Below are 16,121 nucleotides of genomic sequence, written 5' to 3' on the forward strand. Positions count from 1 at the left end.
CTTTCATGTGACTTGGCTGATACATAATGCACTTAAATTGAAATTTATTCCTGTCCCTGACATTCATCTGGCTTTGGAATGACTTGGCATTTCTTTGGGGTGGCATCATCTCCAGAGCTTTGTAGATTTTCCCTGTTGCTGTATCTTCATCTTTTAATACAACTATACCCCTCTCCACACCTGCTCTAAAACTAGACTAGACTATAAAAATAAGTCAAGTGTACTTCAGATGCATTAAAAGAAAAAAAGTCATCCATGAAAACAACTTCCTAAGTGAACAAACAAGAATTAGCTTTTTATGTTTATCTCTCACATAGGAACCCCCTCTGCAGTCCAGGGGATTTGTTAGCCTGTAGAGATACCGTACCTGGTGCATACAGCAGAAGTGGAGGCTGGACAGCAGGACCTTCAGGACTTTAGCTAAGAGAGCACAGTTTAAATGGCAGTACAGGGAGCTACTATGGCCTTTCTGGATGTAGGCTGCATTGTAACTTCTTCCAGGGTTCGGATCGGTTTTAAAGCACGCTGTGCCCTCCTGAATTGATGGGTACTTTGGCTGATGTTTGAATTGCAGGTTGCAGCCCAGATAGATGAAAATTAATTTTGCATCTGAACCCTCTTCCTTTGGGCTCTACACATGGCAGGTGACCCTCAAAGGAACTAGAAGGTTGTGTGTCTGGCTGCAGCCTTTCCCTTTGGTTTTTTTTTTTTTTTTCCTGGGCTACAAATAAGCTGTCTAACACCCTCAAGATGTTCAGGAAATGCTGCCTTTAAGTACAGTGGTAGATGCTTCACTGACTGCTTTGAATTCCAGGTCCTGAGATTGATCCTTTTTGGTACGTGGGCCGTGGCGTTCGTCCCATCGGTCGGTTCGGGAAGAGGCAGCTGAGAAGCAGCCGTGGCAGCCTGAGGCCTGTGAGCAGGCACCTGGATTTCATCTTGAATGCTTTGTGGGAGCAAAAAGTATCGGACACAGAAGACAATGACTGGTGATCCCCGTTCCCTGAGGCGGTGACCCAACCTCTGCTCTTTGAATTGCACCCTTCCCTGCACCTCAGACCTCCAGTTCTGCTTTTGCCTAGCAATCCCATGCTGCTCTTCTTTCTGCCCCTTGTGCAAGTTCCTTCAAAAAGAAACATATTCAGGGTGCAGGTAAAAGACAATGCATGGACACTAGCACTGAGTGCAACCATAGCTTATAAAAATGTTTCTTTGTCTTATATCCCCTCCAATCCCTTGATGCTGTTCACTGTAATGTTAGGTTTATCCAAAAACCACACTGCTTTTGTGCTGGGATTTAAACTCTGCAGTGTTAAGCGTATCATGAAGCCTTCCTGTCACATTTTAAAGTCAATGGCTGTTGATCTGTAAAAATAAAAAGCAATGGTTGGAAGAAAGAAAAAAGGCTCTCACTAATTTTTAATATACCTGCATTAATGGCATGAAATGCTGGTGCTCTGTGTGTAGTTTTTATATAGATTGTTAACATCCACTCATAGGAATGTAGCCCTGAACTACCCACTGCCTCTTTAGGATTCTTCCTGTACTGCTGGAGAGATATATTAATGAACAAAAAGGAGCTCCTTTCAAAGATAAGTATTTTCTCCCTGCTGAAGAAAAAAAAAAAAAAATTGGCTAATTAAACTCTTCAGAGTAGTTTTGTGCCTACTGCATGTAATCATGCACCATTATCCAAAAGGGGCAAGGGCCTAAACTAGCTGATTCCCTTTAAAACAATGTAGTTGTTTGTAAGTACATTACCTGATCAAGCTAGAGTCACCCTTTGAGGATCCCAAGCAGTGTACCATCTGCTGCATTAGTCCACATCAATAAGCCTGGGGTTGTGGCTCAATACTCATGTTTGCCACGGTAATTAACTTTGTTATATTAATTTTATAAGAAGTGTTATTTACAATATGTTTAATCTTGATTAATAACTATTACCAGCAATAATATTTGAATGTAGTTTAATCTATGGCTTATATCCAAAAAAGATAGTTTACAATTTAGCTAATGACTGATGGTTAAATCCAGGCCATGAATCATTCTGCAAAAGACAAATTAGAATGAACTTGCATTTCTAGTTGTGCTTTGTTAGAATTGCTACTAAAATTTAATAGTGGTTGAATTAATCATTGCAGATAATTTAACCCTTTTTTTCTCTTTGTGAATGGTCTGTCAGCAAGGAGTGGATTTTTATTATAATAAGGTAGTTACTCCTATTTATAATACAACATATAACACTCAAAGTGTTACTTAAAACATGCTAGTTTAAGTGAATGCCCTCATGGTGGAGAAAATATGCTGATAAAGAAATATTTTAATCACCATTCATCGCATGTGACTTTGGAAATACTAGACTAAGATTATCAGCAGGGTTCTTGCTCAGTGTCTCATTTTGTAGCGATCCCAAGTGAGAGTTATAGAAATTCTGCCTGAGAAATTCTGTTTGAGATGGTATTTCGCCCCACAGACTCGACAGTTTGGAGAAGACTAACCATCACATGTTCCTAACAGGAGCCCTCCCATTGCAGCCCCAGCGGAAAAAATCTGAACCGAGTGCGTTAACGTCTGTTCCTCCCCTCAGCTAACCAAGGTAATTCTGCGGAGTTGCAAGTCTCCCGGGTTTAACAGGGGCCGGGTCATTTGTGGACAGGCAGTACCTGAGCTCTGTGTGCGGCAGCACGTTCTGCACGCTGCCTGGCTGAAGTGCACATAAATCCAAACAACAGAGAAGAACTTTTGGTTTTCTTTATGAATCAAGTCCTTGAAAAGGCATTCTTTTCATAAATTGCTTTTACTCTTTTATAATTTCTCTTGACAATAATTCTCAGTGAGTATGCAGATAACAACAACAAGGCAAGCTTAATATTCACTCAGACTTAATCAAATAGATATCGTCTTCATTTTACCCATTAAAATATTTTCATTTATAAAAATTAATCTAAATATAAATATTAACACTAAAGATTGAAATCACTTGATGACAAAATAATTCTTTGTGTGCTATAACATATGCTTTTATGATTTTTTTAAAACAGTAAATTATATCTTTGCACATATTTGGCACAATAAACATTTGTAAAAATCCAAATGCCTTATAGCAGGTGGGAATTTTTTTTCTTTTTTTTTTTTTTTTTTGCAATGCCTACACAGTACACATTTTTCTGTCAAAGAAGACTGAATATTTTAACATTGTAACACGATAATAGTTGCTTTTCATGCCTCTTAAGGAGAACAACCTATTCCAAACTTTGTTGGCTTGTTTAAATCACACTAACAGAACAAAAGCCAAAGAGTTATTCTATTAAAATTAGTCATTTCTGTATTGATATTACATACACAATATTAGTTATTATTTATTAGACGAATATGTAGACCAACCACCATTAATGACATTTCATAACACGCATACCTGCATAAACCAGAACCTGGGAATGTATTGTATACATACACATGAACAGTCAAGGAAGGCGGAGGAGACTGGATAACAAAAAAATTACTAGGCATCCTACTCTGTTTAATCTCCTTTACTGGATTGCATATATAAATAAAATCTATTTGTTTTATATATATATTTATATATTAAACAGAGTGGGCCAAATCCTGCCCTCACATCTGTGCAAACCAATTCCAGAGAACTAGTATTGTGTGAGAGTGAAAGAAGGCATAATTTCACGCAGAACAAACACATTGGGTCAGATCTTGGGCAGATGGAAATTCCTTGAAGGGATGGAGCGACACTTATGTATTCTAGGTGGGAAGATGGTTGTATTTATTCCGAGGGTTCCTTGCATGCAGCTGGACATCAGTTTAGTGACACGCTCAATGTCAAATGTGGGTGGCAGATTTGCAACTGGCACTCTTTTTCCAACCGTCCCATCCAGCCATTCCTTACCTTCCCCAGCTGCCTCCCTAAATCCAGCCTAGCGAGGAAATGGGCCCAATTTTGCTTGTATTTGCCCAACCACAGACATTTCATGGCCTGGTGTCCCAGGGGACTGCTTTCCTGCTGCATGGCAGGTAACCTGCAGTACTCTGCTAGTGGATGTTGGCTGGGAGCCCAGGCAAAGGAGCAGCTCTCCCCCTTCCCTGGTACCCACTGCTCTCGGGAGAGCTCACCACTCCTTAATGTTGAGGGGGAACTTGCCAGCCCTCCTTCGTAGCATGTTTCACATCAACCCAGTCTGCATTTGGGTACCTGCTCTGCACTTTGTGTGGAAGATAAGGGAATCACTGGCTTATCACCTCCTCTAAGTACCTCCTTTATATTCTTCAGAGCAAAAAGTACCACAAATTGGCAAGGTCCTCCCTAAAAAGGGTGACAGGCACACCCTGTAAGCAGTATCTTCCCTCCTGGGCATCTACTCAAGGGCCTTCCAGTTTGGCTCACATTTCAAAGGTCTCAAGAAATGAAAGAAGAAATTTCACTATTCACAATCCAATTCAGAGTAATCTAATGGTAGTGGGGTGCACGTGGCACCAGTGACAGGCTCCAGCTGCTTCATGTTGGCTACAGACTAGTAAAGGAAGAGATGCCTGGGCTACATTTTCCCCCTCCTCAGAAAAGCCAGGAAACTGCAGAAAGGAATCTCTTTCAGGTTGCAGCCACCCTACTACCACCAGCCAGTCAGCAGAGATCTCATCCACAATGCTTTGACTTTCTTTTTCCAATCTTAAAGATTTAGTCAGAATTTATTCTGAACTACAGCGCGATTGGACACCACCAAGCAGACAACGCTACCAAGAAGAACGAGACATACAAAGGTGTGGGTTTCACAGCAGTGTTCAGATATTTCCAGATGCCAGGATCGTAACTCAACAGACATCTGGTCCACATGTACTGCTACCAATTCACGGTTCAACATGACATCCATATTCCCTCTGCTGCCAAGAGCAAAATACCTAGCTCTGGCGCTAGAACATTAACTCTGCCAAACGTACCCTCAGTGAACAGAGAAGTCTTTGCACATCGCATCTCCTCCTACAAACCCTGTCAAAACTTCTTCCACTGACTCACTGGGAGCAGAGGTAGGTACGCTGATCTCCACTCCCACCACGCAGCTGAAAAGCAGCATACACTGCACAGAGTTGCTGTTATTGCTCGACAAGATGGATGCATACGTGAATAGTAAGAGGCCAGCAAATATGGATCACAGGTCTGCTTTGTTCTTTCTTTTTGTATGAAATATTGGCCTATAATTATGATTGACTGAGTCTACAAAAACATACTGCAGTTTAAAGACGACATAGTTTAGTACAATCAATGGGGAGAAAAAGTGCATCTTAAAATGTGGAGCCTTGCTTTTGAAACTCAGCATCCTTTCTAGAGTCTTGTGAGAACTTTAAGGCAGAGTTTCCTTTAGCAGACCACAATGCTGAAGACTTGGACAGCTTTCTCAGTGAGGTATCCAAACGAAGCCCTATAACTGAGGCATTGTGGGTTCTTGAGGGTCCATTTTCAGCTGGACATACACAATGGCTGTTAAGTAAAGGCACTCTAGTGTACAGCCTTAGGCAGTGTGTTATTGGCAGTAGGGAAGTGTAAGTTTAGTACATCACAGCAGATCCTATAGCAGGTTCCTAGAACAGAGAGGGACAGTAAAGAAAAAAACATAAGCAAAACACAAAACAAGCTTGCTGAAGCTTCTAGGGAGCCAAGTCCTTCCCCTTCTCATGGCCCTGCCTATTTTCCACATATCGAGTGGCAGACTGCTTCGGGAGAGCCAGCTTTTTTCCTTATCCTTCTACAGCTGCTCTAGAAGAAATGATTTACAGCTGTATGGTGAAGCCTATTTGTTCAAACCCTGCAGAGCCAATGCGTGGCCCATCTACCCCTTAAATTCCACTTAGGTAACCTTTGAACATTTCTCAAAAATGAGTGAGATTCAAGGTGACTCTCACCTGCTGAAGTTACAGTGTGCAGCTGGTTCTGTGAGGGTCTGGTTCAGAAGTCTGAATTGCAGGGGACCACTAATTTTTTTTTTTTTTTTAATAAGGGTAGCACATTCCTGGAGACCTGACAGCCAGAATACATTCACAGAGGCTGACATTCAGGACTGCACAGCTGCTGTACCATGGCATATAGTCAGACAGCTTCTAAGGACACTGGCTGTATTTGTTCAGAGCTGCCTCAGTGGTCTCTATTATTTTTCCTCAAACTGTTAAGAGAAGTTTTGTGAAGATGCTGAGAGCTGCCTACCCAGATATCGCGCTCTCTCTATTTACTGCTTTTAACAGCAGTTTTAAAAACATTTTTTATGAGTTTACCATTAAGTCCTTGGCAGTGCTTTTCCTCTCTTTAGTTCTTTGTGTTAGAGATCCTTGAAGCATGAAGTTTCTGTTAAACGTTCTGACAGTGGTAACTGGAGAACCATCTATTTTTTCACCTGGGAAAAATATAAAAAGGGAGATTTTTCACATAACAGATTGAAGCAGATGTAACAATACTCCTGAAGAGTCACAGCTTCTAGAGAGATAATACTTCCCCTAAGACATATGAGGAAAGCTGGGTTTAATTTAAATGAAATTAAACCTGTGGAAATAAACTCCTGTGGAGTATCACAGGAGTACCAGTGATACTCCAAATTTATTAAAGTTTGAGGCCATGTCAATCAGTGGAATTACACAAGAGTAAAACAAGAGTAATGCAAGGTGAAGCATGCCCTAGAATTGTCAGAGATAATGCACTGTGGGGTTAAAAAAAAAGAGAAAACATGAAAGAAAAAAGCACTTTATTTTATAAAGCCAGTTCATAGCCATACCCTAACACACCAGGAACATCGCTGAGCCCCATCATATGGACTGAAATCAGCAGACATAGACTTTAAGAAAGCAACGGTGGGTTGTGGAGGGTGGCAACTGGCTTTTGGTAATTAAACACTGCGACTGCTCGGGCCCCACAGCCTAACCCTAGGCATGCCAGAGTAGCAGCATCCCTGCTGCAGGACAAGCATTCAGCATTTCTCATTTGCTTTTCCCAGCCTTCTGCTTCTGCTCCTATTAATTTGCCACTGTCACAACTTCCACGGAAAGAGAAAGTGGTGATGCTTTTTAATGTGACAAAGGGGTATTTTGTGTAATACAAGTACAACGGGAAATGAGAGTGGACATAGTTAGGCTTTCTCTGTTCATTTTATAACTTAATCTTTCCCCTACTTTGCTGACTGTACATTATATTGAACCTTATGAAGAGCGATGCTCTCTCTACAATGTATGTAACAACTTGAGTGCACCTTTTATTGGTGGAGCTGGAAGTTTTCTCCTCTGCTGTCTTGATGTGTCTATTGTATGCATCTGTAAACAACACATATGCGTTACTCAACTCCATTACAGAAAAAGAGGCAAGATTTCCCCAATGTATTTTTGAATACTACATAATGTTCTGGCACCTGGTTTGTTTGCTTTTGATCCCGTTTCCTTGTCAGGCGAACACATGGAGCCACGTTCAAGCCTGCAACAGTGAGAGCTGATATTCTGCTCTCAATATCTGAAATCTTCAAAGAAAATAAAAGAGAGAGACAGACAGATGGGGAGGGGGAAAAAGAAGTTTTAAAATTACTGTGGATGCCACTACTAAAATATATCCCTCCCCCAGTCAAATTCTCTTTAATAAAAAAATATAAACAGATGGCTAACTTCTTCAGCAATTCTGACACTTTCCTGTATTCTTTAGTCCTGATGTTAAAAGGGGCTTAATTTGTTAGTAAAGACGGAGTAAAAGAACAATCCAACCTACCATGTGACTCCAAGGAAGAGGCATTTTACTCCTTTTGAGGAAAAAAAGAAAGGAGGAGAGAAAAACCCCGTCTGCCATCTCCCAGTTACCTTTAGCTGCCTAATCCCAAGTTCATTCAAGCTGCGTTTTTCAAAGGCTACATTCAAAGAATGACTTTGTGGGACACATTTCCTAATTCAGAATTAATTTCATGCACATGCAAAGTACATCCTCTATCACAAAATCTAAACATTTGATCTTAAATACTTATAAGTTAAGTGTATATGTATGTTAAACACAAACATGCATAAATGCAGGTATACACTATATAAAAACACTAATGGGAAACAAATTGCTAGGAAAAACAAAAGTCCAAGAAAGCAAACATCTGGGGGGAAAGTAGGCTGATGTTGAGACTAGCAGAAACGAACGTTGCCAAAAGGGAAAGAAGTGTCGGAGACGTCAGACATATAATCCGACTCCCGATTCATGATGACACCTGAAGCTGTTCGCTCTGCAGAAGGCCTTCAGTTGGCATCTCTGTCATCCTCCTTGCATAGCTTAGGCCGCTCTCCTCCTCATGTCTGTCTCACCCCCATTAACATATTTACTGTAAAATAATGACCGAAGCCAACAAAATCTCACTGCTGGTTCACCATCTAGTGCAGCAGTGCACTTCTGACGTCAGAGAGATGTCAGATTCTCAGATCTTTGCTCAGTCCTAAATTGAGCATGCTACTGCTGAGTAAAATAACCAGGTACCTCCCATTAGCCTGGCACAGGCAGGTCAGAGTGCCTCGCTTGGTACAGACTGGTCAGTGAAATCATTGGCAGTGAGTTGCTAGCATTGTTATCCCCTCGAGGTCTTGTTCAGCTTTTAGCACCAACGTTCATCACAACGTTCTCTTCTGAGCCCCCGACTTTCTGGAGTCCACTAGACAGACACTAGATCGCAGCCCACAAGAGCAATTGCCTTTTGGCTGTGACATGCGTGGCTAAATCCCAAGGCAGGCTTGCAAGCGCGAGGCTCTGTGCTTGGCTCAGCAGCTGGCTGCCCTTGGCCTTTTTCAGTAGACCACCACTGACTTATTTTAGAAAGTGCTTTACAATCTGCTGATTAAATAAACTGTCTAAGATTGTATTTGCAGTCTGACCACAGCCACGCGTGTGACACAGAGTGTACCGTGTGAGCTGCCTGGCAGAAAGGAGCAGGTTCAGTATTAGTATTGCAGTAACAGGCTGTTGCACTCCCGTGTCTGAAAACAAGCTGGGGGAAGAAACAAACAAATACAGTACATCTGGCTGGGCTGAACTATGCATCTCAGTTAAGCTTTGCTTAGCTCCTGTGATGCAGTCAGCATCCTTGGATCACCAGTCCACTGTCGTACAAAACAACATCGAAAGTAAGTGTGTGTGGACAAAAGGTAAGCGCTAGGCAAGGCAGTGTGAAACCTGCAAGTAGGGAGGAGCTGCTGTCCTCACCTGAAGCTCCGCGTGATGAACCTGGGCAGCTGCTGTGGCCACCTGATCCTCCAGATCGGCCAGCTCAGATTCTGCAGTAACACTGTTGATCTTGCGTGCGGCATCCTCCAGGTTGGTCAGCTGCCCCTCCAGCCCGTACACCGTGCTGGCTGTCAAGTACACCTGCAGGGCCAAGGCAGGGAAAGGTGTCAGTGATTTCTGTTTTGTGGGCTCAACGGAGGTTTGAGCAGACTGCATGTTCCATGATGCCTTTGAGCTTCCCTCCTTGCTAACCCACTACAGGGAGACTTACCTGGCAGAGGAAAGTCATGGGGGGAATAATCTGAAAACATGCATCCACAAAGAGAAGGGAGGTGTGAGGTGGCTGAACTCCAAATTTCACAGGTGCTACAATGGTATTCCAAAACAGATTTGTTCCAGATTCACCAGCAAAAAAACCCCCAAACCCTGAAAAGTTTGTTTTTTTATTTTTGATATTTAATTGCATAACAAGAACCCTGAAGTCTACAAGGGGAAGCCAACAGATCACATCTCATATAAAGCTGTGTTTATTGAAACATGCCTAATGCCTTCAGGCAATCAAAACTCTGTAAGAATAACTGTTCAGCAGCATATGGTTATTAACTACTTATAGAGTAACTGCGCTTACATGTAAAACACAGTTTTCCATCTCATCCTGCTCTCACCCAAATATACAGCAGCCAAAACCTTCCTGCCTCCTGGCCCTTTGGAGTGAATCTGTGGAGCGTCAATAGACTTATCTGGGCCACATAAGAGAGAATAACAGACTTTATAATTTAGAGATCTTCCCTAAAACCAAAAAACTTTTAGTATTTTGACCCACCTACGATACCTCTGATAACTGCAGGTAAAGGTTTCATTTCCCATTCAGCTCCTCGGAGCAATAATTCATGATACACTGTGGTTTATGTGTTTCTTTTATTTCACAAAGAAATCTAAGGTACATGGCTGGATGGAGGTCTCTGGTTTATAGAAAAGGGTAATTTTCAAGCATTAGCTTTTGACATCTCTGCTTAAAATTGTGTAGACCCATGCGAAAATGCTGCACCTTCTGCCTATTTACTAGATAGCCAAGAGACTGTTTCCATGAGGCTGGTAACAGCACAGTGGAAATGAAATATGTATTCTGATTTTTCCCATTGGCAGCCTCACTCACTCTAAAAGCAGTAAAGACTGTGGTGCTACAAAACTAGCATGAATTAAACATATTCTGTGGCTGACTTAATGGTTCAAGGGGCAAGCAAACAGGATCTGAAGCAGATCCTTGAGCAGATACCTTCTCTTCATACCTGTTTTCCACTCAGGTCATTATATCTGCCCACAATTCCTAGATCATGCAGTCCTTTGACATAACAGGTATTCAAATAATTTCTGGCCATGCTGTGACTTTATGGATCAAAAGTGGTGGAGAATGACTAGATTAAGATTTAAGTAAGTGTTTACTTTTAATTATTTTTTATTTTATTATTTTTTCTTAATTGCTTGCAATAGGGTTTTTTTCGCTTTGTATCAGTTGTTTCAAGGCATAAATGTATATACATCTTTTTCATGTATGTGACTTTGCTAAGAAACAAATTCACTACATCTTGTATGAACTGCATCTTGTAAGACCACAATCTAACTGCAGGCATGAAATCTCTGAAAAATGTACCTAGAACAAATAAGTGACCTCATTTAACATCTTTGCTGAAGTACTTGGAGACACAGGTGGGCCATAAAGTTAACATGCTGGTTTAAATAGAAATGCTCCTGCTTTTGTGGGTTCTAATTATTCTTTCCATTCACTTAAATGATACATCTTTGTGGTGTGACATACCACAGCCACTTCAGATTAAAAGGTGATTTTTTTAAATTTCCCTATCATGTCTAAAAGCTCAGAGAAAGAAGAAAAAGGAACATTACGAACAGAAGCATCCTTAGAAAGTTAAAGAAAAGACGCATTTAAATGCTGTGCCAAAATTCTCTGCACAATAAGTTGTACTTTTCAAGAGGGGGAAAAAAAATCTAAAGAAAATAGGACTGATAGAAAAATGTGGGAAGGGAAGGTCATCAGTGTTTTTGTAACTCAATCAGCCCCTACATTTGTTAAATCTTAATTTTATTGAACATTTTCCAGCTAGACCTAAATAAAAGATTTTTCTAAAGAATATTCTCTTTACGTGAACAATTGTTGTGCTTCCAAACAGCAATGGGGTACTTGCAGGTCTCCACTATTTTAAGCCCTTATTCACACCTTCACATTCAGATTGTGGAGACTTATTTTACTACCATTTAGGTATACACAGCTTCCACTAAAACCCACCCAACCTTGTGCTGGTACAGGTGACCCTACATTCTCCCCACTGATGCATGCATAGACCCTGAAATGCTACAGACAGCAAAAATGAACAAAGTGCCTGTATATACCCAGATCCTCTTCCAAAATTTGCTGCAAAGAGGATGTGCTGCATGCAGATATGACCCCAGCTGCACTGGGAAAAGTTACGGATTCCTGGATTTCTAAAGGCTCTTTAACTCTGCTATGGAGTGTGGTGGTGAAATCTTGAAGCCATGAAGTTTTGCCATCTACTTCAAATCCTGTGTGGAGCAGAGAAAGATGTAGTGTGGGGACACAGCAAGGCTGAGCTGGATACCTTATGAGTTATGCAGGGAATTCAGAGAAGCTAAACCAGGGATATACTGCAAGGAGGGCAATGCCACAGCAAGAAATGCTCTGCCTCAGTGCCCAGTCTCTGCTCAGTAAGAAATGCTCAGCCCGAATGAATGACTAGGGGCCACGGTACCACAGATGCCAAAGCTCCACAAGGACAGGAGAGATTGTCAGAGTGTAACTGGGGAAAAAAATGCACCTCAGATAGTTTACAACACAGTTCTCCACAGAAAAAATGTGGGAGGAACTCTCCCCAAATTGCTCTCTGTCCTCCTGAGGAATTTCTTAGTTTTTCTAAAGACGTAGTCAGCCTGGGCTTGGATTTTCATTCTGTATTCACTCTCCTGACAAATGCATTCTGTGGTGTGTGGAGCTAGGATGCTTCAGTATTTCACGGGGGAGAAAATCTCCATCTACCTACTTCTATTATTCTGAAAAAAATTAATCAAACTCAACTAGAAGTTGTTGTGGGGGTGCATCTGTCATGTAACAATAAAATGGATATCATGGTAGGTGGCATGAGGAAAGCACTTTGCTCGCCACAAGCTCAAGTTATACCCTTCTCCAGGCACTAGAGCAGCAACTGCTATGGGAAGCCTTTACCATTCTGCAGAGGTAATAGCTGAGCTGCCACGCGTCCAGTGTCTCCTGGACACATCCCCCTGTCCTGCTCTCCCAGCCCCGCTGGGGAGGACTCCCAAGCCTATTTTGCTTGTTTGAGTTCCCCTCCCAGAGAGGAGCTGGGAGCACGGCTGCCGTGTGGAAAGCTCCATGGCAGGGCAGGCTCAGGTGGCTGTGGTGCCCCACGATGGAGGGCAGGAGATGCCAGCAACCAGGACAGTGTGAGGGAGCGATGAGGAGCAGGAGCACCTCAGCTGGCACAGCGGGATGCCTGGGAAGGCTGAGCAGAGGTGGGAAGGAGAGGTTTGGAGGTCAGGTTGTGATTGGGAGCTGGTTGGGGAGGAGCAAAGGGAAGGGGGAAAGCTCTGAGATGGAAAAAATTTTGGAGCAGATGATGCTGGGAGGGGTAGGATCTAGCTTGGGAACCTGTGAACTGAAGCAGGGCTGGGAGATTTGAGCTTAGAAAAGGTATGGTGAGAGGGACCAGGGAGTTGTGGACTGGTGGGAGGGCTCTGGAGTAGGACAGGCCCAATGTCAGGACTGGCTGTTATTGCCACGGATTATCTCCCACTCAGTCCCTAGCCTGGGGCTGTTGTGGAAGTGCATTTCTGTGGAGGAAACTGATTTTATCACCCAAGAAGAGATTCTGTCTGAAAATTTTCTGGGGCTAAAGAAAACCAGGATCTATTTTCTTGAATTGATCAGGATGTTATAATGGTGCAGCCCAGTTTCCTGCAAGATCTTTAAGAGCTCCTAATGAAGGGAAAAATCACTGAAATGTAATCAGTTAAATGTGGGAAGAAGAGAAAATCGAAAGTTATGAGTGTACCAACTCCATTAAGTGCGTGCATAAAAATTTCCAATGAGTAGTGACTTCCCTCTATGATTCAGCATTACACTTTTCCTTGCACAGTACTCATGAAAAAGGACGGGCAATTTGGATGTGGCCAAACAGAAATGTTTATTTAATTCAGCTTCTCCAGCCTGCTCTTTTTAACAGAGCAGCAGGCAGCTTCAGCTCCCTGGGTGCTCAGCGCAATATACTGGGGAAGCGTGGGCGGAGGAAGAGCTCCTCCACTTTTTCTCTCTGTGACTGCGGACATGCTTTCCCCTACCTGTCCTTACAAAAATGAGGCTGTGCTGGGACTTGGAGACGTGTGGTTTCAGCAAGGGATGGTCCAGCTGTGCAGCCACAGAGGTTTGGAGGGCTGAAGTTAACTTTCGAGGTAGGGATTCTAAAATTAGTTGTAAAACCCAACACATCCAACTCGCCCCCTCCCCCAAATGTTTTAAAGCTCACATTAGAAGAAACCCCAACAACACAGCTGAGTACCCTTTTGAAACAGGATTTTTTTTTCTGTTTGTGTATTTGTTTAATAACCCAAAATTCATTCTGAACATCCACTGATGCTGCCTACGCACTTTCCCTTTCCATTTGGCACATACACATAGGTACACTCACTCACACACGTGACACTTGCACATACTGATTCACGTTCTTACGTTTTCTTCCAGTGTGGTGAGCTGCTCATCGAGTCTGATGGGGTCCGTCCCCAGTGGGAACGTCCCTCTTCCTCTGTCCTGAACATCAGCTGGGAAATCACAGGGACCAGTGGATTCTGCTATCAGTTCTTCAGTGGCATTGATGACTTTCAGGACCTCTGTAGATATGTTGCAGAGAGAGACAGCAGAGTACTTCTGTTTTTTTACAAGGGTAGACAGAAAAAACAACAGCATTAAATTAGCACAGAGGGGTAATATGTAAAATCACCTTGCTAACAGCTGTAGCTTTAGCCAGGCTAAAACAATATACCTGGCTAACTGCTGTGAACAGACACAAGAACTGTGTGATGAAATTGGTATCTACTCTTTTTCTCCCTCCCTTTTTCACATATGCACACTGATACAGCATGCAAAATAACATACACACGCAATTCTTCCACAACACGATTTCTACTGGAGGGATGGTCCAAATCTTATCGCAAAGGAGCACACAAATATCCAGCTTTAAAATCCAAGTGAGCTAGATAAAGCTATTTTTGCAATAGCATTTTAAACAGGTTTTAAAACACAATCTTCCTCTTTGGGTACTGGCAAACGGATGTGGAATCATCTGTCTCCATATCCACAGGAGCTATTGCATTGCAGCCACAAACACGGGAGAGCAATCTTCAGCAGCCCTATCAGGATGGCAGTTTACAAAGATGTTTGCTATGAATAATATGATAGCCCCAAAAATCAAAGGTTGAGCTATAAGTGTGTAAACACTTATATCTTGATTTTTTTTAAATTCACCTTTTTTTCAATATTTATGAAATAAATTATATCAAATACAAATGAAAAGCATGCCATTTTATCTGGGTTTTGTTTGTTTGTTTTTTAAACAACTGTAAGCCTTTTTATCAGTGTTCCTGATTTGTAATTTGTAATTAACTATTCTGATGATTCGCACAGAGTTTTAGGCTTCAGGGCAACTCCTCTGATGGCAATAAAATTTCACCTGATGTACCCTCAAGCATCAAGCTCAACATACAAACTATACAGCTTGGAGATTGAGCCAAAGCTTGTTGAAGCCAACACAAATACTGTCAGTGAATTTATGTGCAATACCTTTAGTGTTGCTTTGCCTAAAAGAAAGTGTGGGAAGTTTAGACCTAAATTTAATTAATTCCTCAAACCTGCAAATACTTCAGCACATGAATTAGGGGCCCACCCATCCATAAATTTTGCCACAAACGAAATATCTGAGCATCAAAACTGAGGAAACAGACAGTCTTTGGATTCTATATAGTAAATTCTATAGTACAGAAAAGTACAACTGATTACAAATGTCTGAGCGTTTTGCAAACATTGTATTAATCAATATGTCAGCTGGCCTCCTAGGCAGGATATAGGAGAAATAATGTTCCTTTGCTTCACACAAACTGTGGTGAGTTTAACTGGAAAACTTCTTTTCTTATCTCTTTCCTGTAATAAGCTGTTCATTTTTATATTAGATAAGACTTTTACTGAAAAACTACTTTTTTAGCATTGTGTACTCAACTGTTGTATATCAATACATTAAGGCATCTTTAGCACTGTTATTTCTCTGAATTACAAAAAATAATTAGATACGAGATTAAAGAGAAGGAGAACAAAGCAAATACAGTATGCTACAGCACACACATCTTTAGCTTGTTAGGACAGCCAACACAGTTCCAAACAAGTAGGCCTAGGACTCTCTTACTGAGAACAAATACTTGAACCCCATAAATAGGCTAGTGTTTCTTCCATTTATTTTTCACAAGTGCCAATTAGGTTAAAAACAGATCAATAATTTTATAGGACAGAAGAGGAAACCAATGTTACTTTGTTTTATTATTTGCTTTTACAAGTACCTAATTCTTATTCTATTCTATGAGTAGTGAACAAAAAAGGATAAAGGGCAGACACGACATTTTCTTCATCATCTTCACTGATGTATGTTCTCCATTTCAAGAACTGTAGCCTCATTTCAGTGTTCATTATTTCTTAATTTTTTTCTTATCCTTTGTAGCTACTGATGGATTTCAGAAAAAGATTAAATTACATTAGAAAAAGGTGTTCTTATACCAGAATATGAGAATCCACATTGCCATTTATTACAGACCA

At 41.5% G+C, this 16,121-nt stretch overlaps 2 protein-coding genes across 2 annotated transcripts in view; one reads left to right on the top strand and one right to left on the bottom strand.

The window, feature by feature from the left end:
* TRAK1 (trafficking kinesin protein 1) overlaps window positions 1–16,121 on the top strand; it is a 707,654-nt gene that overhangs the window by 332,603 nt on the left and 358,930 nt on the right. The gene's annotated exons all lie outside the window — the stretch shown is intronic.
* The window catches only part of MYRIP (myosin VIIA and Rab interacting protein), a 228,439-nt gene continuing 215,990 nt past the window's right edge, over window positions 3,673–16,121 (bottom strand). Inside the window, exons 11-16 of the mRNA XM_075493387.1 lie at window positions 13,995–14,189; window positions 9,200–9,361; window positions 7,392–7,496; window positions 7,236–7,296; window positions 6,271–6,389; window positions 3,673–5,583 (exon numbers count right to left, since the gene is read on the bottom strand). Coding sequence (XP_075349502.1) covers window positions 5,551–5,583; window positions 6,271–6,389; window positions 7,236–7,296; window positions 7,392–7,496; window positions 9,200–9,361; window positions 13,995–14,189 — 675 coding nt within the window. The 3' untranslated portion in view covers window positions 3,673–5,550. The remainder of the gene's footprint in view (window positions 5,584–6,270; window positions 6,390–7,235; window positions 7,297–7,391; window positions 7,497–9,199; window positions 9,362–13,994; window positions 14,190–16,121) is intronic.

This window comes from Mycteria americana, chromosome 2 (assembly GCF_035582795.1).
Source record: "Mycteria americana isolate JAX WOST 10 ecotype Jacksonville Zoo and Gardens chromosome 2, USCA_MyAme_1.0, whole genome shotgun sequence".
In the NCBI taxonomy this organism is placed as follows: Eukaryota; Metazoa; Chordata; class Aves; order Ciconiiformes; family Ciconiidae; genus Mycteria; species Mycteria americana.